This window comes from Heterodontus francisci, chromosome 25 (assembly GCF_036365525.1).
Source record: "Heterodontus francisci isolate sHetFra1 chromosome 25, sHetFra1.hap1, whole genome shotgun sequence".
NCBI lineage: Eukaryota > Metazoa > Chordata > Chondrichthyes > Heterodontiformes > Heterodontidae > Heterodontus > Heterodontus francisci.
In genome coordinates this window covers 37,001,730-37,025,386 of record NC_090395.1, presented here as the reverse complement: position 1 = coordinate 37,025,386, position 23,657 = coordinate 37,001,730, and the positions used below count along the sequence as shown (strand labels likewise).

General features: G+C 44.1%; 1 protein-coding gene across 4 annotated transcripts in view; it reads left to right on the top strand.

Moving 5' to 3' along the window:
- fance (FA complementation group E) overlaps positions 1-23,657 on the top strand; it is a 47,366-nt gene that overhangs the window by 19,472 nt on the left and 4,237 nt on the right. For all 4 annotated transcript variants that reach the window (XM_068057101.1, XM_068057099.1, XM_068057100.1 and 1 more), the window contains 5 exons: positions 6,267-6,410; positions 7,755-7,878; positions 15,266-15,341; positions 17,603-17,669; positions 18,868-18,993. In XM_068057101.1, coding sequence (XP_067913202.1) covers positions 6,267-6,410; positions 7,755-7,878; positions 15,266-15,341; positions 17,603-17,669; positions 18,868-18,993 — 537 coding nt within the window. The remainder of the gene's footprint in view (positions 1-6,266; positions 6,411-7,754; positions 7,879-15,265; positions 15,342-17,602; positions 17,670-18,867; positions 18,994-23,657) is intronic.

Genomic DNA, 23,657 nt, shown 5'->3' with positions numbered 1-23,657 from the left:
CTGTTTTACGGCAACTCCGGTGGGGTAGGTCTTCTAGAAAACGGGGAGGAAGCAGAGCATGTCCACTAGCTCATTTTAGGTCCCATCCGCTCCAAATTGTCAGAGAATCAGCAGGTTGGGGCCACGACGTGTGGCTTCTAAGAATCTCTCTCTCAAAAGTACCATTTTTTTTTAAGTGCTTAACATTTAAGAAAAATTGATCAGGATTTAGTTTTCCATCTGGTAGTGTTTTGTGATTAATTTGGCTCTTAAAACAACTTACATAAACCCACTCAATTTAAAGGCCTCGGGGATAACATATGAATAAAGTACAACATTGGCAGGAATACCATTCAACTCTTAAGCTGTCAAAAGCTGAGAAGGTGCATTTTACTGTATAGAAAAATTACAGCACAGAAGGAGGCCATTCAGCCTGTCTTGTCCATGCCGGCTGAAAAAACTAGCTGCCCAATCTAATTCCACCTTCCAGCTCTTGGTCCATAGCCTTGCAAGTTACAACACTTCAGGTGCATGTCCAGGTACCTTTTTAAAAGAATTGAGGGTTTCTGCCTCTACCACCATTCTTGGCAGTGAATTCCAGACAACCACCACCCTCTGGGTGAAAAAAGGTTTCTCCTCATGTCCCCTCTAATCCTTCTACCAATCACCTTAACTCTGTGCCCCCTGGTAATTGACCTCTCTGCTAGGTGAAACAGGTCCTTCCTGTCTACTCGATCTAGGCCCCTCATGATTCTGTATACCTCAATTAAGTCACCCCTCAGCCTCCTCTGTTCTAAGGAAAACAACCCTAGCCTATCCAATCTTTCCTCATAGCTGCAACTTTCAAGCCCTGGCAACATTCCTGTAAATCGCCTCTGCACTCTCCAGAGCAACTATGTCCTTCCTGTAATGCAACGACCAGAACTGTATGCAATACTCCAACTGTGGCCGAACCAGCGTTTTATACAGTTCCAGCATATCATCCCTGCTTTTGAATTTTATACTTCGTCCAATAAAGGGAAGCATTCCATATGCCGCCTTCACCACTTTACCTGTCCTGCCACCTTTAGTGACCTGTGGACATGCACTCCAATGTCTCTCACTTCTTCGACCCCTCTCAATATCCTCCCGTTTACTGTTTTTAAAAAATTATTTGTTTATTTTATTTATTTATTTAGAGATACAGCACTGAAACAGGCCCTTCGGCCCACCAAGTCTGTGCCGACCATCAACCACCCATTTATACTAATCCTACACTAATCCCATATTCCTACCACATCCCCACCTGTCCCTATATTCCCCTACCACCTACCTATACTAGGGGCAATTTATAATGGCCAATTAACCTATCAACCTGCAAGTCTTTGGCTGTGGGAGGAAACCGGAGCACCCGGCGAAAACCCACGCAGACACAGGGAGAACTTGCAAACTCCACAGAGGCAGTACCCAGAATTGAACCCGGGTCGCTGGAGCTGTGAGGCTGCAGTGCTAACCACTGTGCCGCCCAAATTCATTCATGGGATGTGGGCGTCGCTGGCTCGGCCAGCATTTATCGCCCATCCGTAATTGCCCTTGAGAAGGTGAAGGTGAGCAGCCATCTTGAACTGCTGCAGTCCATGGGAGGTAAGTACACCCACAGTGCTGTTAGGAAGGGAGTTCCAGGATTTTGATCCAGCGACAGTGAAGCAACAGTGATGTAGTTCCAAGTCAGGAAGGTGTGTGACTTGGAGGGGAACTTGCAGATGGTGGTGTTCCCATGCATTTGCTGCCCTGTCCTTCTAGTTGGTACAGGTAACGGGTTTGGAAGGTGCTGTCTAAGGAGCTTTGGTGCGTTGCTGCAGTGCATCTTGTAGATGGTACACACTGCTGCCACTGCGTGTCGGTGGTAGAGGGAGTGAATGTTTGTAGATGGGGGGGCCAGTCAAGCGGGCTGCTTTGTCCTGGATGATGCTGAGCTTCTTGAGTGTTGTTGGAGCGGCACCCATCCAGGCAAGTGGAGACTATTCCATCACACTCCTGACTTGTGCCTTGTAGATGATGGACAAGCTTTGGGGAGTCAGGAGGTGAGTTACTCGCCGCAGGATTCCTAGCCTCTGACCTGCTCTTGTAGCCACGGTATTTATATGGCTACTCCAGTTCAGTTTCTGGTCAATGGTAGCTCCTAGGATGTTGATGGTGGGGGATTCAGTGATGGTAATGCCATTGAATGTCAAGGGGAGGTGGTTAGATTCTCTCTTGTTGGAGATGGTCATTGTCTGGCGCTTGTGTGGCACAAATGTTACTTGCCACTTATCAGCCCAAGCCTGGATGTTGTTCAGGTCTTGCTGCATTTCTACATGACTGCTTCAGTATCTGAGGAGTCGGCGACAATGCTGAACATTGTGCAATCATCAGCGAACATCCCCACTTATGACCTTATGATTGAAGGAAGATTGTTGATGAAGCAGCTGAAGATGGTTGGGCCTAGGACACTACCCTGAGGAACTCCTGCAGTGATGTCCTGGAGCACAGATGATTGACCTCCGGCAACGACAACCATCTTCCTTTGCGCTAGGTATGAATCGAACCAGCGGAGAGTTTCCCCCTGACTCCCATTGACTTCAGTTTTGCTAGGGCTCCTTGATGCCATACTCGGTCAAATGCTGCCTTGATGTCAAGGGCAGTCACTCACCTCACCTCTTGAGTTCAGCTCTTTTGTCCATGTTTGAACCAAGGCCGTAATGAGGTCAGGAGCTGAGTGGCCCTGGCAGAACCTAAACTGAGCGCCATTGAGAAGGTTATTGCTAAGCAAGTGCTGCTTGATGGCACTGTTGATGACACTTTCCATCACTTTACTGATGATTGAGAGAAGGCTGATGTGCCGGTAATTGGCCGGGTTGGACTTTTCCTGCTTTTTGTGTACAGGACATACCTGGGCAATTTTCCACATTGCAGGGTAGATGCCAGTGTTGCAGCTATACTGGAATAGCTTGGCTAGAGGTGCGATAAGTTCTGGAGCACAGGTCTTCAGTACTATTGCCAGAATATTGTCAGGGCCCATAGTCTTTGCAGCATCCAGTGCCTTCATTCATTTCTGGATATCACGCGGAGTGAATTGAATCGGCTGAAGTCTGGTATCTGTGATGCTGGGGACTTCATGAGGAGGTCGAGATGGATCATCAACTCGGCACTTCTGGCTGAAGATTATTGCAAATGTTTCAGCCTTGTCTTTTGCACTGATGTGCTGGGCTCCCCCATCATTGAGGATGGGGATATTTGTGGAACCACCTCTTCCAGTTAGTTGTTTAATTGTCAACCATCATTCACGTCTGGATGTGGCAGGACTGCAGAGCTTAGATCTGATTTATTGGTTATGGGATCACTTAGCTCTGTCTATCGCATGCTGCTTACGCAGTTTGGCATGCAGGTAGTCCTGTGTTGTAGCTTCACCAGGTTGACACTTCATTTTGAGGTATGCCTGGTGCTGCTCCTGGCATGCCCTCCTGCACTCTTCATTGAACCAGGGTTGGTCTGCTGGCTTGATGGTAATGGTAGAGTGGGGATATGCCGGGCCATGAGGTTACAGATTGTGGATGAGTACAATTCTGCTGCTGCTGATGGCCCACAGTGCCTCATAGATGCCCAGCTTTGCATTGCTAGATCTGTTTGAAATCTATCCTATTTAGCACGGTGGTAGTGCCACACAACATGAGGGAGGATATCCTCAATGTGCAGGCGGGACTTCGTCTCCACAAGGACTGTGTGGTGGTCACTCCTACCAATATTGTCATTGACAGATGCATCTGTGGCAGGCAGATTGGAGAGGATGAAGTCAAGTATGTTTTTCCCTCTTGTTGGTTCCCTCACCACCTGCCGCATACCCAGTCTAGCAGCTATGTCCTTTAGGATTTGGCCAGCTCGTTCAGTAGTGGTGCTACCGAGCCACTCTTGGTGATGGACATTGAAGTCCCAAACCCAGAGTATATTCTGTGCCTTTGCCACCCTCAGTGCTTCCACCAAGTGGTGTTCAACATGGAGGAGTACTGACTCATCAGCTGAGGGAGGGCGGTAGGTGATAATCAGCAGGAGGTTTCCTTGTCCATGTTTCACCTGATGCTATGAGACATCATGGCATCCAGAGTCGATGTTGAGGACTCCCAGGGCAGCTCCCTCCCAACTGTATACCACTGTGCCGCTATCTCTGCTGGGCCTGTCCTGCGGTGGGACAGGACATAGCTGGGGATGGTGATGGCAGTGGGTGGGACATTGGCTGTCAGGTATGATTCTGTGAGTATGACTATGTCAGGCTGTTGCTTGACTAGTCTGTGGGACAGTTCTCCCATCTTTGGCACAAGCCCCCAGATGTTAGTAAGGAGGACTTTGCAGGGTTGACAGGGCTGGGTTTGCCTTGTCGTTTCCGGTGCCTAGGTCAATGCCGGGTGGTCCGTCCAGTTTCATTCCTTTTTATTGATTTTGTTGTGGTTAGATACAACTGAGTGGCTTGTTAGGCCATTTCAGAGGGCATGTAAGAGTTAATCACATTGCTGCGGGTCTGGAGTTACATGTAGGCCAGACCAGGTAAGGACAGCAGATTTCCTTCCCTAAAGGACATTAGTGAACCAGATGGATTTTTATAACAATCGGCAATGGTTTCATGGCCATCATTAGATTAGCTTTTTTTTTATTCCCTTGATTTTTGTGTATTACCTCGCTTTATTTGCCCTCCCCAAGTGCATTACCTCCCACTTCTCCGGATTGAATTCCATTTGCCACTTTTCCACTCACTCAACCAAACCATTGATATCATTCTGGAGTCTACAGCTATCCTCTTTGCTATCAACTACACAACCAATTTTTGTGTCATCAAATTTTCCAATCATGCCTCCCCCCTTTAAGTCCAAATCATGAATATATACCACAAACAGCAAGGGACCCAACACTTAGCCCCGTGGAACGCCACTGGAAACCGTTTTCCATTCACAAAATCATCCGTTAAACTACTATCCTTTGCTTCCTGTCAGTGAGCCAATTTTGGATCCAACCTGCTACATTCTCCTGCATCCCGTGGGCTTTCATTTTACTGACCATTCTGCCATGTGGGACTTTGTCAAATGCCTTACTAAAATCCATGTAGACCACATCCACTGCATTACCCTCATCAATCCTCCTTGTTACTTCCTGAAAGAAATCACTTAAATTAGCAAGACATGACTTTCTCTTAACAAATCCATGATCAGTCCGTGCCTTTCTAAGTGGCAGTTTATCCTGTCCTTCAGAATTGAATCTAATAATTTACCCACCACGCGGTCAGACTGACCAGCCTATACTTATTTGGCCTATCCCTCTCACCCTTTTTAAACAATGTTATAACGTTTGCAGACCTCTGTTGGATCCCATTAGTTACACAAAGAGAGACGAAGTCCAATTTTAAGAAACTTTATTGCAGTACTTCTTGGTTACATCATCAGCAAAGAAAACAACAACAACACCTGGGCTCTTCTCTCTCCTTTTCCTGCCTGAGCAGGGAAATCAAGCCTTTCTTATAGTTCTTCATACAAATCAGTGACACCCCCTTTATGTTCCTAATTGGTTTACAAACTTTGCAGTTTCTTAGTGTCATGGCCTGATTGGGGTACTGCCTTGTCACCTTCTCCTCTAGCAGTTTCTCATTTCCCCCCCCCCCCATCTCCTTGGACTGTTAGGCTGATTGCTATACAATGGGCTACTATGAAGCAGCTTGTAGCTGTCCTGTTAGTTTTTGCTTGTTAGTCAACTTCTACTGATAAGCTGTCTGTGCAGCCCTGCAACTATGAAGTCAATTCTGATGAGCTGTCTCTGCAGCTCCGAGGTTAGTTTGTTAGTAGTACATGATTGATTAATTATTTCACCTTAAATGTCCCCATATTATTCTGTCCCCACAACCTCCAATCCTCTGGCACCTCGCCAGTATCCAGTGAGGATTTGAAGATGATCCTCAACGCATCCGCTATTTCCTTCCTGGCTTCCTTTAACAACCTGGGATGCAATCCATCCGACCATTACACCACCTTTTTTCACTACTGTGTAAGTAAGTCAATAGAGTCGTGGAAAGCACACAATCAGTATCACAATTGCAATAGTACAGCCTTAGTTGGACTAAACATATTAGCAGAATTCCATCTCCAAATTACAGCAACTGTTTGGAAAAGTAAAATATTATAGTCCACATAGTTAGGTACCTCACATATCCTTCAAGCATTGAGTCTGTCAGTCTTTAATTTTGTTCAGAACGTTTTCAATAATTGATTTGCACATTGCATTTTTTGTAGCTGGAGAAACTCTGTTTGTTATTGCGGCTGTCTGAACTCCCGGAGCACCTGCTACCCCTGGCCTGCAACAGACTGATCTCCTTGTCATCTGATCTCAGTTACAGGAATGCAACTGTGCTCGCTCGGAACCTCTTCTTGACCAGGGTATGATTATTTGTGTGGTAATTTGGAACTACAATTTGCAGTCCTCCCATCTTTTTCCCATTTCCAGCTCTTCCACTCTGCAATTGAGTGCAGAGCCTTTCCAGCCACTAAAATTTGAACAGGCTCCTCTGTCACTGTAGCACCACTGGAAACCAGAGATCGCTATGGCACAAGTGACAGAAAAAATGTTAGATGATGCGTTTCCATCATTTGCATCGCATTGCACCATGCTCAACCATATATGGGCAGACATATTGCAAGTCCTCTGTCACTTCCAGCAGGAAATCCTGGAAATGGAGGGAGCGAGTGGTGAGCCAGTGGAGTAGTGGCTCCCGAAGAAGTTTTCACCATGTTCGCCCTGGTTACATCAGAGCTAGATTAGATTAGAGATACAGCACTGAAACAGGCCCTTCGGCCCACCGAGTCTGTGCCGAACATCAACTACCCATTTATACTAATCCTACACTAATCCCATATTCCTAGCAAACATCCCCACCTGTCCCTATATTTCCCTACCACCTACCTATACTAGTGACAATTTATAATGGCCAATTTACCTCCCAACCTGCAAGTCTTTTGGCTTGTGGGAGGAAACCCGAGCACCCGGAGAAAACCCACGCAGACACAGGGAGAACTTGCAAACTCCACACAGGCAGTACCCAGAATCGAACCCGGGTCCCTGGAGCTGTGAGGCTGCGGTGCTAACCACTGTGCCGCCCTCAAGCAAAAAATGTAGTTTGAATTTCTCTAATGCCAGTGGGGAGGGTGGCAGGGAGCAGGGTTGTTGATACTGTTTTCAGTATTTGATTTTCCCTACCTATGTCACTACAGTGTATTTGTATATGTTAATGATGCTTCACAAGATTGGAGTACTACATCAATTTAGTGTTGAATAGTCTTGCAATCTAATACGTTGAAAATTAGCTGATGCAGAGGAAGTGTATTTTTGTATTTATGTATATATACTGATATAAATGATGTGTAGCACGCCTAATGGCTCAGATGATTAAAGGCAGTGTTTAACTGAACCTTAAGGGTCATTAGCTTCCTCGGTTTGGTTCATACTATGTGCTGAATTAGTTATTTGTCGTTAGTTCAGCATTAGAAATGTTCATTGCTGTCCAGTGATCCTCTGCTAAAAGTACTGCAAGGAGAGGATCAGGCTTGCTGTGATGCCTTCTATTGTCAAATTGCACATTAACACTTTTTTTTGTGTTGATACATTAAGAAAGGCCACCAGATGAGTCACTAGAAAATTCCAGTAGAATCATGTCCCCAAGAGGAACATGGCCTTCAGTAGAAGAGGGGGCAAATAATAAATAAGTGGTTTGTGTACATTTACAGGTACTCTCACTGACAGAACCTGCATCACGCTTTCTAACAGCTGCCATCACTTCATTTTGCAAGAAATATGCACGTCCATCCTGCAGTGCTCTGATTGGGCCACTCCTTCAAACTCCAGACATTGGTAAGATCAGATTTGAAAAGCTGTGGTAGATGTTATTACTGTCTAACTAAGAATGACTGAAATATTCTTTAACTATAATCAGACATGAACTGGTGATCTGTGCACAAATTATTGTACTTATTTTTTTGCCTTGCCTCTTTTTTTAACTGAGCACTAGAGCTTATATGCGCCTTTAAATTTCCACATTGGGAGGAGACTAGCCATTTCATCACTGCAGTGATCAACATCTTGCTGTATGCAAAATTATGGGTATGAACCTGTGCACTTTTACTTAGTAGAGCAGAGCATGGGAACATGGGAATTGCTAGATGATAAATGACCGAGGTCCATCCATTTCATCTTCCACTATCCTGGTAGTCACGTGATACAGCAATAATGAAGTTGTTGGCTAATCATAGCACTCAATCTCTTATCAACTAGTCTACAACAGACCCAGACACATGGGCTGGAATTTTACATCCCCCAAACGAGTGAGCGGGGGTGGGGGGGTGCCGTTCCCGACCCCAGGCCAATCAACACCCTTAAGTGGCCAATTAACTGGCACTTAAGGGCCTCTTCTCACCATCGTAGGTACTTTACCCTCGGCGGCCAGATGGCAAAGGTCTCAATAACCCCACCTGGTTTAAACCAGGCAGCCTTCTTGCAGGCTGGGCGGGCCTCCTGTTCGGGCACCCTGTGCCCCATGGCTGCCCTGCAAAGCCCCAACTGCTCCCAACACACAACACTTCCCCCTCCCCCACCCAACTGACTCCTCTTGCCTCACCAGGGCCCAGCTGATTATCCCCAGCAAGGCCCTAAAAACTTACCTGAGTTCCGGGGCCATCCTTCCTGTTGCCTCTGATGTCTGGGTGTAGTCCCAGCAGTGGCCACCGCTCCCAGTGGTGCTGCTGGGACAAAGAGCTTCCGGCCCGTTGATTGGCTGGCAGCTCCATTAGGTGGTACTTCCTGCCTCAAGGTGGAAGTCTCGCCCAAGACCAATTATGGGCCTAGGGAGTGAAAAATCCCAGCCTGGCTACCCAGGCGTGGCAGAACGAGCTCATCACTGACTTTTTGGCCAGTGAGTGAGGCCTCCCACCCAATGTAAAATTCCGGCCATGAGGCGAGGTAAACCCATAATGATGGAATGTTTTGGGGATTGTAGATCCAAATTCACCTGCTTCATCCAAGCATGCTACACCTGGTATTGTCATGTCTCAAGTTACTTATATTGTTACGACTGAAACGGGAGGAGTGCACTGATTATTCTAGTCAATCTTCTCCACAGGTCACAACATATATTTAAACTTTCCTACTTATATAGAAACATAGAAAATAGGAGCAGGAATAGGCCCTTCAAGGCTGCATCGCCATTCAATATGATCATGGCTGATCATCCAAACTCAGTACCCTGTTCCCGCTTTCTCCCTGTATCCTTTGATTACTTTAGCCCTAAGAACTATATCTAACTCTTTCTTGAATATATTTAATGATTTGGCCTCAACTTCTTTCTGTGGTAGAGAATTCCACAGGTTCACCACTCTCTCTGGGTAAAGAAATCCCTCCTCATCTCAGTCCTAAATGGCACAATCCCCAGATTGTGAGCCCTGGTCCTGGACTGCCCCGCCATCGGGAACATCCTTCCTGCATCTAGTCTGTTCAGTCCTGTTAGAATTTTGTGCCCTCGCCACCTTCAGTGCTTCCTCCAAGTGCTGTTCAACATGGAGGAGTACTGACTCATCAGCTGAGGGAGGGCGGTAGGTGGTAATCAGCAGGAGGTTTCCTTTGTTTGATCTGATGCCATGAGACTTCATGGGGTCCAGAGTCGATGTTGAGGACTCCCAGGGCAATTCCCTCCCTACTGTATACCACTGTGCTGCCACCTCTGGTGGGTCTATCCTGCCAGTGGGACAGGACATAGTTGGGGATGGTGATGGCAGTGTCTGGGACATTGTCAGGTCTGATTCCGTGAGGATGACTGTGTCAGGCTGTTGCTGGACTAGTCTGTGGGACAGCTCTCCCAACTTTGGCACAAGCCCCCAGATGTTAGTAAGAAGGACTTTGCAGGGTCGTCAGGGCTGGGTTTGCCGTTGCCATTGTCGTTTCGTAGATCGATGCCGTGTGGTCCATCCGGTTTCATTCCTTTTTTATTGACTTCGTAGCGGTTAGATACAACTGAGTGGCTTGCTAGGCCATTTCAGAGGGCATGTAAGAGTTAACCACATTGCTGTGGGCCTGGAGTCACATGTAGGCCAGACCAGGTAAGGACAGCAGATTTCCTTCCCTAAAGGACATTAGTGAACCAGATGGGTTTTTACAACAATCGACAATGGTTTCATGGCCATCATTAGACTAGCTTTTTTAATTCCAGATTTATTAATTGAATTCAAATTCCACTTTCAGCTGTGGTGGGATTTGAACCCATGTCCCCAGAGCAATACCCTGGGTCTCTGGGTTACTAGTCCAGTGATAATACCACTACGCCACCGACTCCCTGAGTGATGGAAGGTGTCATCAACAGTGCCATCAAGCGGTACTTTTTTTAGCAATAACCTGCTCAGTGGCACTCAGTTTGGGTTCCGCCAGGGCCACTCAGCTGCTGACCTCATTACAACCTTGGTTCAAACATGGACAAAAGAGCTGAACTCAAGAGGTGAGGTGAGTGACTGCCCTTGACATCAAGGCAGCATTTGACCGAGTATGGCATCAAGGAGCCCTAGCAAAACTGTAGTCAATGGGAGTCAGGGGGAAAACTCTCCGCTGGCTGGAGTCATACCTAGCACAAAGGAAGATGGTTGTCGTTGTTGGAGGTTAATCATCTGAGCTCCAGGACATCACTGCAGGAGTTCCTCAGGGTAGTGTCCTAGGCCCAACCATCTTCAGATGCTTTATCAATGACCTTCCTTCGATCATGAGGTCAGAAGTGGGGATGTTCGCTGATGATTGCACAACGTTCACCATTCGTGACTCCTCAGATACTGAAGCAGTCCGTGTAGAAATGCAGCAAAACCTGGACAATATCCAGGCTTGGGCTGATAAGTGGCAAGTAACATTTGCGCCACACAAGTGCCAGACAATGACCATCTCCAACAAGAGAGAATCGAACCATCTCCCCTTGACATTCAATGGCATTACCATCGCTGAATCCCCCACTATCAACATCCTAGGGGCTACCATTGACCAGAAACTGAACTGGAGTAGCCATCTAAATACCGTGGCTACAAGAGCAGGTCAGAGGCTAGGAATCCTGAGGCGAGTAACTCACCTCCTGACTTCCCAAAGCCTTTCCACCATCTACAAGGCACAAGTCAGGAGTGTGATGGAATAGTCTCCACTTGCCTGGATGGGTGCCGCTCCAACAACACTCAAGAAGCTCGACACCATCCAGGACAAAGCAGCCCGCTTGATTGACACCCCATCTACAAACATTCACTCCCTCCACCACCGACGCACAGTGGCAGCAGTGTGTACCAAAGCTCCTTAGACAGCACCTTCCAAACCCACGACCTCTACCAACTAGAAGGACAAGGGCAGCAAATGCATAGGAACACCACCACCTGCAAGTTCCCCTCCAAGTCACACACCATCCTGACTTGAAACTATATCACCGGTTCCTTCACTGCCGCTGGGTCAAAATCCTGGAACTCCCTTCCTAACAGCACTGTGGCCCCACATGGACTGCAGCAGTTCAAGAAGGTAGTTCACCACCACCTTCTCGAGGGCAATTAGGGATGGGCAATAAATGCTGGCCTGGCCAGCGATGCCCACATCCCATGAATGAATTTTTAAAAAATGTGTAGGTTTCTATGAGATCCCCTCTCATTCTTCTTAACTCTGGAGAATACAAGCTTAATCGACCCAATCTCTCTCCATACGTCAGTCCTGCCGTCCCAGGAGTCAGTCTGGTGAACCTTCGCTGCACTCCCTCGATAGCACGAACATCCTTCCTCAGATAAGTAGACCAAAACTGCACAATACTCCAGATGTGGTCTCACCAAAGCCTTGTATAATTGCAGCAAGACATCCTTGCCCCCGTACCCTAATCCTCTCGCAATGAAGGCCAGCATACCATTTGCCTTCTTACCTGCCTACTGCATCTGCATGCTTACTTTCAGCAACTGGTGCACAAGGACACCCAGGTCTCGCTGCACTTCCCTCTTTCCCAATCTATCGCCATTCAGATAATCTGCCTTTCTGTTTTTGCCACCAAAGTGGATAACCTCACATTTATCCACATTATACTGCATCTGCCATGTATTTGCCACTCACTCAATCTACCCAATCACACTGGAGCTTCTCTGCATCCTCCTCACAGCTCCCACTCCCACCCAGTTTTGTGTATTTCGCAAACTTGGATATATTACATTTAATTCCCTCATCTATATCAATAAATATTGGGAATAAGGGGTCCTAGCACTGATCCCTGCGGTACCCCACTAATCACTGCCTGCCATTCGGAAAAAGACCTGTTTATTCCTACTCTTTGTTTCCTGTCTGCCAATCAGTTATCCATGTCAGTACCTTGCCCCCAAACCCATGTGCTTTGATTTTGCACACTAATCTCTTGTGTGGGACCTTATCGAAAGCCTTCTGAAAGTCCAAATACACCACATCCACTGGTTCTCCCTTATCTATTATACTAGATACATCCTCAAAAAGTTTGAGTAGATTTGTCAAGCATGATTTCCCTTTCGTAAATCTATGTTGACTTTGTCCGATCCTGTCATTGTTTTCCAAGTGCTCTGCTATTACATCTTTTATAATGGACTCTAGCATTTTCCCCACTACCGATGTCAGGCTAACCGGTCTATAATTCCCTGTTTTCTCTCTGCCTCCTTTTTTAAATAGTGGGGTTACATTAGCTACCCTCCAATCTGTTGGAACTGTTCCAGAGACTATAACATTTTGAAAAATGACCACCAATGCATCTCCTACTTCAAGGGCCACTTTCTTAAGTACTCTGGGATGTAGATTATCATGCCCTGGGGATTTATCGGCCTTCAATCCCATCAATTTCCCAAACACCATTTCCCTACTAATACTGATTTCATACAGTTCCTCCTTCTCACTAGACCCTATGTTCCCCAACATTTCTGGGAGGTAATTTGTGTCCTCCCTTTGTGAAGACCCAAAGTATGTATTTAATTGGTCTGCCATTTCTTTGTTCCCCATTGTAAATTCCCCCATTTCTGACTGTAAGAGACCCACATTTGTCTACACTAATCTTTTTCTCTTCACCTATCTATAGAAGCTTTTACAGTCAGTTTTTATGTTCTCTGCAAGCTTACTCTCATACTCTATTTTCCCCTTCTTAATCAATCCCATTGTCCTCCTTTGCTGAATTCTAAACTGCTCCCAATGCTTAGGTTTGCTGCTTGTTCTGGCCATTTTATATTTCTCCTCCCTTGGATCTAATACTATCCCTAATTTCTTTTGTAAGCCACAGTTGAGCCACCCTTCCTGTTTTATTTTTGTGCCAGACAGGAATGAACAATTGTTGTAATTCATCCATGTGCTCTTTAGATGCTAGCCATTGCCTATCCACTGTCAACCCTTTAAGTAACGTTCCCCAATCTATCATAGCCAACTCGCACCTCATACCTTCATAGTTTCCTTTATTTAGATTCAGGACCCTAGTCTCTGAATCAACTCTCGCTCTCCATCTTAATGAAGAACTCTATCATGTTATGGTCGCTCTTCCCCAAGGGACCCCGCACAAGCAGATTGTTAACTAATCCTTTCTCGTTACACAATACCAGTCTAGGATGGCCTGTTGTCTCGTTGGTTCCGCAACATATTGATCCAAAAAACTGATACTTACCGATATGGTCAATCATGTACTCTATTTTTCCCAGAATAAAATACACTAAGCAGGCTTCTTTAATAAACAACAAAATTATCAGTTTATTGTAAAACAAGTCTTAACCAGTAATGAAGTAAAGCATAAACACACAGATTGAAATTTTAAAGTTCTCTTTTTACCTTAGCCCCTCACACTCGTGCGCGCACACACACGCACTGGTTAACCGGAAAAATAAAATGATTTTGGTTCAGAGCTTGGTTACAGACAAAAAAAATCTACTTAGGATGAATACTTGCTTATTCTTGAAGAAAACAGCAAATATATTGTGTTCCAAAACTGACGTACAGTCTAGCCTCCAAGTACACATAGATGGGACACGGGGATCTTTTTAGAAGAGTTCTTTTCAGGCGGCGTTGAGAATTAATTTAGCAGGTTTTTCTTTAAACATTCAGCAAGAATCTGGTCTCTTCCTCCATGACACTTCTTCAGCAGGCTTGACTCTATCTCATTCCAGAAGGTGGGCACTGACACTACAACCAAAAACTTGTGAGTTTGCTGCTCCTGGGCTTTTCCTGTCACGGGGCGCACAACTGTTGCTTCTCTGCACACATCTTTCCTAGTTACCAGGGTTTCTGTTCTATTTTTAACTTGTCATGTGGCAACCAGTAAATGTGGTTGCCAAACCAGTTCTTTCAGTGAGCTCGATGTCCTTGAGAAAAAAAACTGGTCCAAAGTTTCTTCAGTTTGACTATGCATTCCTCAAAATATTTTTAACAAAAAACAGAAGCATTTTCATAACAATATACTGTATCCCAAAATATTATCTTCTGAAAGAAATCTAATTTGGTCACTAGGCTGCCACTGTTTAGAGGTGTGCAAAGGAAACCCGACCCAAGTCTGAATGCTGGAACCGGGAACCCGACACATGCCGTCGGGGTCAAGTAGGGTAGCAGGCCTTTACCCATGTACTGATGTAAAGGCCTGCCACCCGACCTGACCCTGACGGGTCCCGATGACCTGTCGGGTGAGGTCAGACTTCTGGGTCCGGAATTCAGGTTTGCGTCAGGTTTCCTTTGCACACCTCTGCCACTGTTATCCTTGAATTTGCATTATCTATTATGATTCTGTGAAGTTGCAATCTCTAAGATATTTGTGTCTCTAGTTACAAAAATGAAATCTGCTGAAGTGACATCCTTCTCGTGCTCTGATGCTCCTGCTCTTACACCAACTGCAAAGAGGTGCTGAAATGCACTCCGTTGACAGAGTTGGTTTGTTTTAATATGTCAATATCTATATCAGCGCTAAATCCATCAAAATGATGTGTTTACAATATCACGACAGTTAACAACCAGAGCACCTTTTTCCCCATTGTGGAATCTTTCTTTCTCTCTGAAACTTCCTTTCTAAGGCTGTCAATTGTTCAACTGAGATTAAGAGCCCTAAATGTGGGCAGTTATGGGCATGTACAACAATACATTATGGCAAATTTCAGTCTTTATCATCTCATCAATAACTATAAAGTTTTTTTTATATATCTGACTTTACTGAATAGGCAGTAACTGTTAAAATGCTTTTGCCTGCTGTTTCATGTTTCTGGATTCTTTACAGGAAATATTCAAGTGGAACTGATTTGCAGACTTACAGAAGACTGCCTTGAACCAGAGCATCTAACAGTGACTTTTGGGTTGTTATTCTATTAATTATTAAACTGCGCGTGTATATCTTGTACTATTCCTCCCTCAGAAAAACGTATTTGGAAGTATCCGTACATACAGTTAAATGGAAGAACAAAATTCTTCATTTTTTTTTAAAAAGCCAACATTGAGACTCTTGATTAGTGTGTCCCTCCCTGCTGGGCTGCTTTGCTGGTAGTGGTCATCTAGGGAGCTTCTGGACTCCTGGAGCAACTTCATTGCAAACAGTGACTGCCAGTTTGCAGCACAGCTGCTCCATGTTGGTTGACTTTTCCCACAGAGGCTTAGGCCCTACCTGAAGGTCTTTATGATGATCACAAAATTGATACCTAATAAATTTAAGGTATGTGTATCATTCAACTCCATGGAAAGAGGGAGTATTTCAACAAACAAAGTGACTCCTGACCACGCAGCCCAGCACCAACATCATCAGTGTGCTCCCAGATTCGTACATGTGTAGAATGGACTTTTGCTGTCAGTATGGTGCTGCGCATGTGCAGCCTACATCAGCACCTGGCTTGCCAGGACTAATTTGCACATGCATTTGAAAATGTCATCCGGTACTGCAACATCTGCTTGCTGCTCGCTTCACCCTTGGCTGCTCGCTCTATGCCTCGGCCACCACAGCGAGTGATGAGTTAGGCAGGGGAGTGGAGGGAGACTGCGAGTGGGAGGGTGTGGGAGCAGAAGCGGGAGGGAGCAGAGGGAAGGAAGTGACGAGGTGAGCGAGGGAGAAGCTACAAGGGGGTGGGGGGAGGAGTGGCAAGGCGGGGAGTGAGCGGTGAGCATACGGGCGTGGGAAGCAGCGGCAAAGAGAGTGGGATACTGTTGGGGCTGGGATGGTGGCAGCGTTTACAGCCACTGGGGATTTGAGTTTCATTTGTTTTTGTGATAAATTGAGCAGCACCATTTTTAATCCTGGCAGCTGCCAAAAACATTACAGACAGTGACGTTTCATGCATGAGGCTACATTGGCGCATGTGCAAGAACTGTGCCACCTAGTGGTTGCATTGTTAGCAAATGCAGCCTTCAACGAAACGTAGTCTGAGATTTGTTTTCCATAATCAGTTTTGAGGGAGTAAAAAAGTAAGAATTACTTTTGTGCAAACTTAAAAATACACATTAAGAGCTGATTATTTGCACAGCTGTGGCTACAGGTTTGGGGACCTTGCACTATTTGTAAAAGCTCTGTTGCCAATGCGATATCTTCTCAACTTTCAACACAGGCCTTATTATGCTTAGAACAATGTTCACAAGATCATATGGTGAGAAATATAAGTTTAAACCAGAACTCTGCCACTCATTAGTAGTTAGCTTTGATTGAATCTAGATCAATTGGTAAATTAAGCATACTGTAAAATCATTCTTGAACGGCAGTCGCATGTTTTGGAAGCAGTTGAGATGAATGGCCAGTGAACCTGTTTTTGGTGGTTTTGGTTGAAGGATGAGTGTTAGGTCAGTCTTTTACGTCCACCCAAACAGCCAGACGGGGTTTTGTTTGATAGCTCAGCCAAAGGCTGCACTGAAGTGTCACCCTACATTGTGTTCAAATCCTAATGGGGCTTGAACCCAGAGATTAGACATAGACATAGAGAGATACAACACTGAAACAGGCCCTTTGGCCCACAGAGTCTGTGCCGACCAACAATCACCCATTTATACTAATCCTACATTAATCCCATATTCCTACCACATCCCCACCATTCTTCTACCACCTACCTACACTAGGGGCAATTTACAATGGCCAATTTACCTATCAACCTGCAAGTCTTTGGCTGTGGGAGGAAACCGGAGCACCTGGCAGAAACCCACGCGGTCACAGGGAGAACTTGCAAACTCCGCACAGGCGGTACCCAGAACTGAACCCAGGTAGCTGGAGCTGTGAGGCTGCGGTGCTAACCACTGCGCCACTGTGCCGTTTAAACACTGAGCAAAGCTGGTGTGTAAATTGGTGGAGAGGAAATGTCAGCTCTGTGCGTTGTACAACTTGTAGTGATTGGTTTCCACAGTGGCAGACAAAGTCTTCGGACAAACTCATCTCCCTTCTTTATCAGGCAAGGAAAGTTGAAGGGACTGCACATAATAGTTGGCACAGGTACGAGAATGTGGTCTGTGCAAGGTTCTAATAAGGGCAAGAAAAGAATGGGGAGAATTGAAAAGACTGAACTATGAGGATGAAAGAGGACCATCTATTAGGATATTCTTTTAAGTGTGTTGGCTGTTCCTGTTAATTATTGCGATATACTTACAGGCATGTCTTGTCAATCACATGGAGTGAAGAAATACTTTCTGTAGTCCATACGCTGCTTGAGAGGAAGGTGAGTAATAAAAGAGTGACTGCAAGTTGGAGATGACCATAAGACATTCTGTGTAGTTTCATTGAACAACCATTTATAGCAGCAAAATCAACCCGGTGACCCAGAAATAAATGTCTTGTATCTGCCAATGTACAAGATACCATCTATACTTGTAATTTGCATCAGATGTTAATTGTATATTGTTTAAGTGTATTCAGGTGGTGGGCATTACCTGTGGATTCACTTGTGCTCCTATATATTGGAGCAGACTGAAACTTTTTTGGGGCTTTGGAGGTGCATGTTTGTAATGTGTGTCTATAAATAAAAGCTAATACGTGTGTAAAGATTAGGCTGCAGGTCTCTCCTTCACTGCCTGGCTATCGAAATAGGACAGCAAATTCATAACTAGCTCTACTGTTCTTGGGCAGTGTGATCGAGGGCTGCTGGCACAGTGGAACTGTTCCCTAGCAAGAGAAGACTGAGGCGGAAAATTTTGCTATTAAGTGTAAAACTACTTCCCGTTAATTTTTCAGAATTATGCCAATTTTATTTGACATACTGACTTGGAACTGATTGTCTACATACCATCTCAGTTAATGGAGCTGCTTTACTTCTTGGCTGAGTAAATTATAGTGATAAATAACATATTCTGTCTGAATTACTATCGTGTATGTATATAGGAATATATAATGTGTTTCCTTCTGTGTAACATGTATACTCAATATAATGCCCTCCTCACAATCAGCTATTGCAGGCTTACCTCCCAAGTCCTTCTTACATCTTGGTTCCATGCTGTTGTAACTCTCTTAATTGATAATAGGAATCACCAAGTTAGACTATTCTTGCCTTCACAACCAAGCAGTAGAAGGGCAGTCAGGTGGTCAAGATAATATTTCAAAAAAAGGAAATACAGTAGTGTCAATAAGAATTTGTGCACTATCCAGAATGTGGATTTAAAATCCTCCTGAAATGGCTCATAATCTAAAGAAATAAAGTTTATGAAGCCCCTTATAATTTTCACTAGGACATTCCAAATTGCTTTCCAGAAGATAGGTTACATATTTTTGGAGTAATCACTATTGTGAAACAAATGCAGCAATCAACAGTTGCAAAATCTCACTAATAGCACATTAATGGATGACCAGATACTTTGTTTGAGGAATGTTAGCCAGGATTTAGTTTGCCATTTGAACAGTTACTGTTCTATTTTTCTTAATAGGTAGAAGTAACGCCTGAACTATTTGACCAGTTTGTTCAAAAGCTAAGCCAGCATGCTGGGAGATTCAACAAGTCTATGAAATATGCCAAGGTGGTCCTAGCTATGCTTACAAAGTACCAGATCTATGTGAGTATTACAGCTGGGCTTTGAGAAAAAACTCAGGCTGAGATCGTAACTTATTTTTCAACAGAGCTGGGGTTAGTGGTGGGGGTAGGGATGCAACTGTAGTTATCAGCTTGCTCCTTGCTTACCTACCCCATCTTCCTTGCAAAGCCTTTCTGCTTGGAATGGGGTTAGGTGGGGGTCGGCTACAATATGCCCATCCATCTAGGTGAGGACATAATGGAATAATATGCAAAATGAGGAAATGCACATCCAGCATGTTCTGTTGTTTGTGCCACTTCAGCAGGACACAGGGATGCCTGTTCCTTACCAACAGAGGTGGGAAGCACGGGTTCAATTCAAAGTTTAAATGTTTCTGAATTTGGTGATCAATTGCATTAGCTTTTCTGCCATTTTCTTGTTTTTTGGAGATGTACACTGACAGCACTGAGGCTGCCTGCTAAAATTATACAGTTGACCCCAAGACCAGAAAATCAGCTGGGGTGGAGACACATCTTTGTGCCTGAACTAAACTTACCTGAACGTGTGCCCAAATTCTGGGGCAATTGAAAATTTCAGATTCCTGGGTTTAATGAACTGTATTAATTTAACAGTACAATTAAATGGTCGCATTACAGTGGAATGAAACATTCTTAACTTTATAGCCACTGGACTCAAAAGTACTCAGATCAGATAATTGTGCAGTCTAAGTGCTCAAGTGGTCTTTGTTTCACTATGAATGTTTTGTCTTTTTTTTCTCTAAAAGGAATTAATTGCATTGTAATAGAGATTTCTTTTCAATTGGCTCGACTGCTGCATGGAGTCAACCTGAGTAGGCATTTAAGGTCCTCTTTATTAACTTAACAAATGGAGTGATGGCCTCAGCCAATTGCTATTAGTTATATTAGAGAATGGGGATTTCTATAAACAGTCCCCACAGTTTAAGGTGGGCATTTTTGTATGAGCGCAATTTGCGCAATGTGATAATACACATGTTAATTCATACAGTTTGTGGATCATACCAGCAACCTTGGGGCTTGCTGCTGATACCAGACAGCTAAACACAACCCTGTTTCTCGGTTTCACTCACCTGCAATGCACCCACAGTCCCGCCGACACCATTCCAGTATAGTTGACAATAGAGAGTAGAGTCCACTAACCATAGTGTGGGAACACTATAAAAATGCTGTCATCGCTAATCAGCATCTCCAGCTCCCTGTAAGCACTTCCTTACTGCCAGATACTAGACCTGATCAAACACCCCGAAGCTCCAACCTCATCCTGGCTGCATTCATCAGGAAACTGGAGCAACAATTGAACAACCCAAACACGTAATTAGAGCAGTACATTTCAGCTTCTAGGATTATTGTGCATTGTTATTTTAGTTAAATATATTTTTAAGAAAAAAATTGTTGTTTTTCATGTGTACTTCACTCAGATAATGACACAGATAACTAAGCACAGCCATTTCTGCCCAAATTAAATAGCATTCAAGATGCTATAACTGGCAACTTTGCAAATGATAATACAAATGGTTAATGGTTATCATGTTGGGCCAATGTTTGGGGACTACCTGTTTTAAATGATGACCATTTAAGTGGCCGGCAATGTTTCCAAGCAGATACTAATAGTCAGTTCTAACATATAAAAAGCTGGTGTGAAAAATGGTTAAGAATTACTAACTACAGAAATATAACTTTCATAACATTAAGAACATAAATCAAATTGGCTAAGGTAGTCTGGATAATGAATTTGTAGAATGCTTTCACAACAGTTTCTTGGAACAATGTGTTATGGAACCAGCTAGGGATAATGCTATTTTAGATCTAATCTTGTGTAATGAGGCACAGTTAATTAGTAATCTCTTGTAAAAGATCCTCTGGGGGGGGGGGAAAGTGATAATACAATTGAATTCCATATTAAGTTTGACAGCAACATACTCCGGTCCAAAACAAGAACCTTAAACAAAGCCAATTACATAGGTATGAGGGGGGAGCTGGCTAAGGTTGATTGGGTAAATAGACTAAAAGGTATGGCAGCAAATAAACAGTGGGAAACCTTTAAAGAAATTATTCAAAATGTTCAACAAAATTATTCCTTTTTTTAAAAAAAGCAAAAACTCCAAGAAAAATCCATCTGTGGCTTACAGTGGAAGTTAAGAATAGTATTAGATTGAAAAGAGAGGCTGATAATGTTACTAAGAATAATAGTAAGACTGAGAGTTCGAAAGAGTTTTAGAAACCGGCAAAGGGTGACCAAAAAGTTGATAAAAGGGGGAAAAAAAGAGTAATTAGCCAGGAATATAAAAACAGAGATTAAGATCTTTTGCAAGTATATAAAAAGGAGAGTAGATAAAATAAATGTTGGCCTCTTTAGAGGCAAAGACAGGAGAAATTATCATGGGGAAGCGGGAGATGGAGGACAAATATTTTGTGTCTATCTTCACAGTAGGAGACACAAATTACAGAAAGAGAGAGTAGCCAAAAACGTAGGGGACTAAAAGCCGACAAATCCCCAGGACCTGATAGGCTACATCCTAGGGTTTTAAAAGAGGTAGCTGCAGAGATAATTGATGCACTGGTTATGATTTTCCCAAATTCCCTAGATTCTAGAAAGGTCCCAGAGGATTGGAAATTAGTAAACTGAACACCGCTTTTCAATAAAGGAGGAAGAGCGAAAACTAGGAACTACAGGCCAGTTAGCCTGACATCAATCGTCGGAAAATTGCTGGAATCTATTATTAAGGAAGTCTTAACAATGCACTTAAAAAAAAAAAATCATAGTGTGATCAGACCGAGTCAACATGGTTTTACAAAAGGAAAATCATGTTTGACAAATTTATTTGTTTTTTGAGGTGATAACTGGGCAGGTAGATAAAGGGGAACTAGTAGAATGTACTTGGATTTCCAAAAGATTAATAGGCAAGATAAGGGTTCATGGAGTTGGGGGTAATATATTAGCATGGATGGAGGATTGGTTATCAGTCAGGAAGTAGAGTAGGGATAAATGAGGCACTTGCAAGTTGGATGGCTGTGACGAGTGAAGTGCTGCAAAGATCAGTGCTGGGGCCTCAGCTGTTTACAATTTATATTAATGAATTAAAGAGGCAGAGCAATGTGTCAAGTTTGCTGATGTTGCAGAGCTAGGTGAGGATTACACAAAAGAGGCTGCAAAGAGATATAGGCAGGTTAAGTGGGTAGGCAACAAGGTGACAGATGGAGTATAATTTGGGGAGGTATAATGTTATTCACTTTGGTAGTAAGTCTAGAAAAGCAGAATATTTTTTAAAGGTCTGGAGCTTCTAAATGATGTTCAGACGGGTGTACTTGTAAAAGGAACACAAAGTTAACATGCAGGTACAGCAAGGAATTCGGAAGGCAAATGGCATGCTGGTCTTTCTTGCAATGGGATTGGAGTACAATCATAGAATGGTTACAGCACAGGAGGCAATTCGGCCCATCGTATCCAGGCCACCTCTCTGCAGGAGCAACTCAGCTAGTCCCACTCCCCTGCCTTTTCCCTGTAACCCTGCAATTTTTTCTTCTTTAGATAATTATCCAATTCCCTTTTGAAAACCATGATTAATCTGCCTCCACCACCCTCTCATGCAGTCCATTTCAGATCCTAACCACTTGCAGCATAAAAAAGTTGTTCATGTTGCCTTTGGTCCTTTTTTACTATTCACAAAATCGGTGATCTCTCGATCTTATCTAAGGGGTATAAATTTGCATTGGAGGCGATATAGCAAAGTTTCACGCGATTGGTTCCTGTGATGAGAGAGTTGTCCTTTGATGAAAAGCTGAGTAAATTGGGCCTAAAATCTCTGAATTTTAGAAGAATGAGAGATGATTGCATTAAAACACGCAAGATTCTGGAGGGCCTTTACAGGGTACACTTGAAGGTTTGTCCCCCGGCTGGGGAATCTAGAACACGGGGCCACGGTCTTAGGATAAGGAGTTGATCACATAGGACTGAGGTGAGAAGAAATTTCTTCAGAGGTTGTGAATCTTTAGAATTCTCCACCCCAAAAGGGTTGTGGATGATCCATCATTGAGTATATTTAAGGCCGAGCTGGACAGATTTTTGGTCACTTGGAATCAAGGGATATGGATAGCAGGTGGGAAAGTGGAATTTAGGTAGATCAGCTATGATAATATTGAATGGTGAGCAGACTCTAGGGGCCATATGGTGTACTCCTATTTCTTATGCTCTTAAGTTACAGTGAAGGGGAATATGCTTGAATGTTGATTATGCATACTTTCTACAGTTCTGACCTGTGATTTTTTTTTTCTATTGAGAATTTGACTGTTGGCATACTCTTTAAGTTAAGTTGGAGGACAGTATGGCAGCTTCTAACTTGAGCCTTACAATTGAGGGACATATGGAGGGCTGCAGAAAGCTCATTTAGCAAAGGCAGTGTTATAACTCTGCTGCCCAGACCGGATCTTCCTGGGCTTAATGTGAGTAGGGATGATAGTAGCAGTGCTACAATTGGTATGAGACCTCTGGACTGAGGTCCAGGTCCTTGCTTCTAATTACTATCTAGTGACCCCAGTTGGAAAGTGAACCTCTCTCGTGAGGACAGCATTGGGTTTGGTTGTGAAGGCTCCTCTCCACCACCCCTCTCCCCCCTGCCAAGACGCAGATACCTTCAAGGTAGGAAGGAAACTAATAGAAAACCAGTTGAA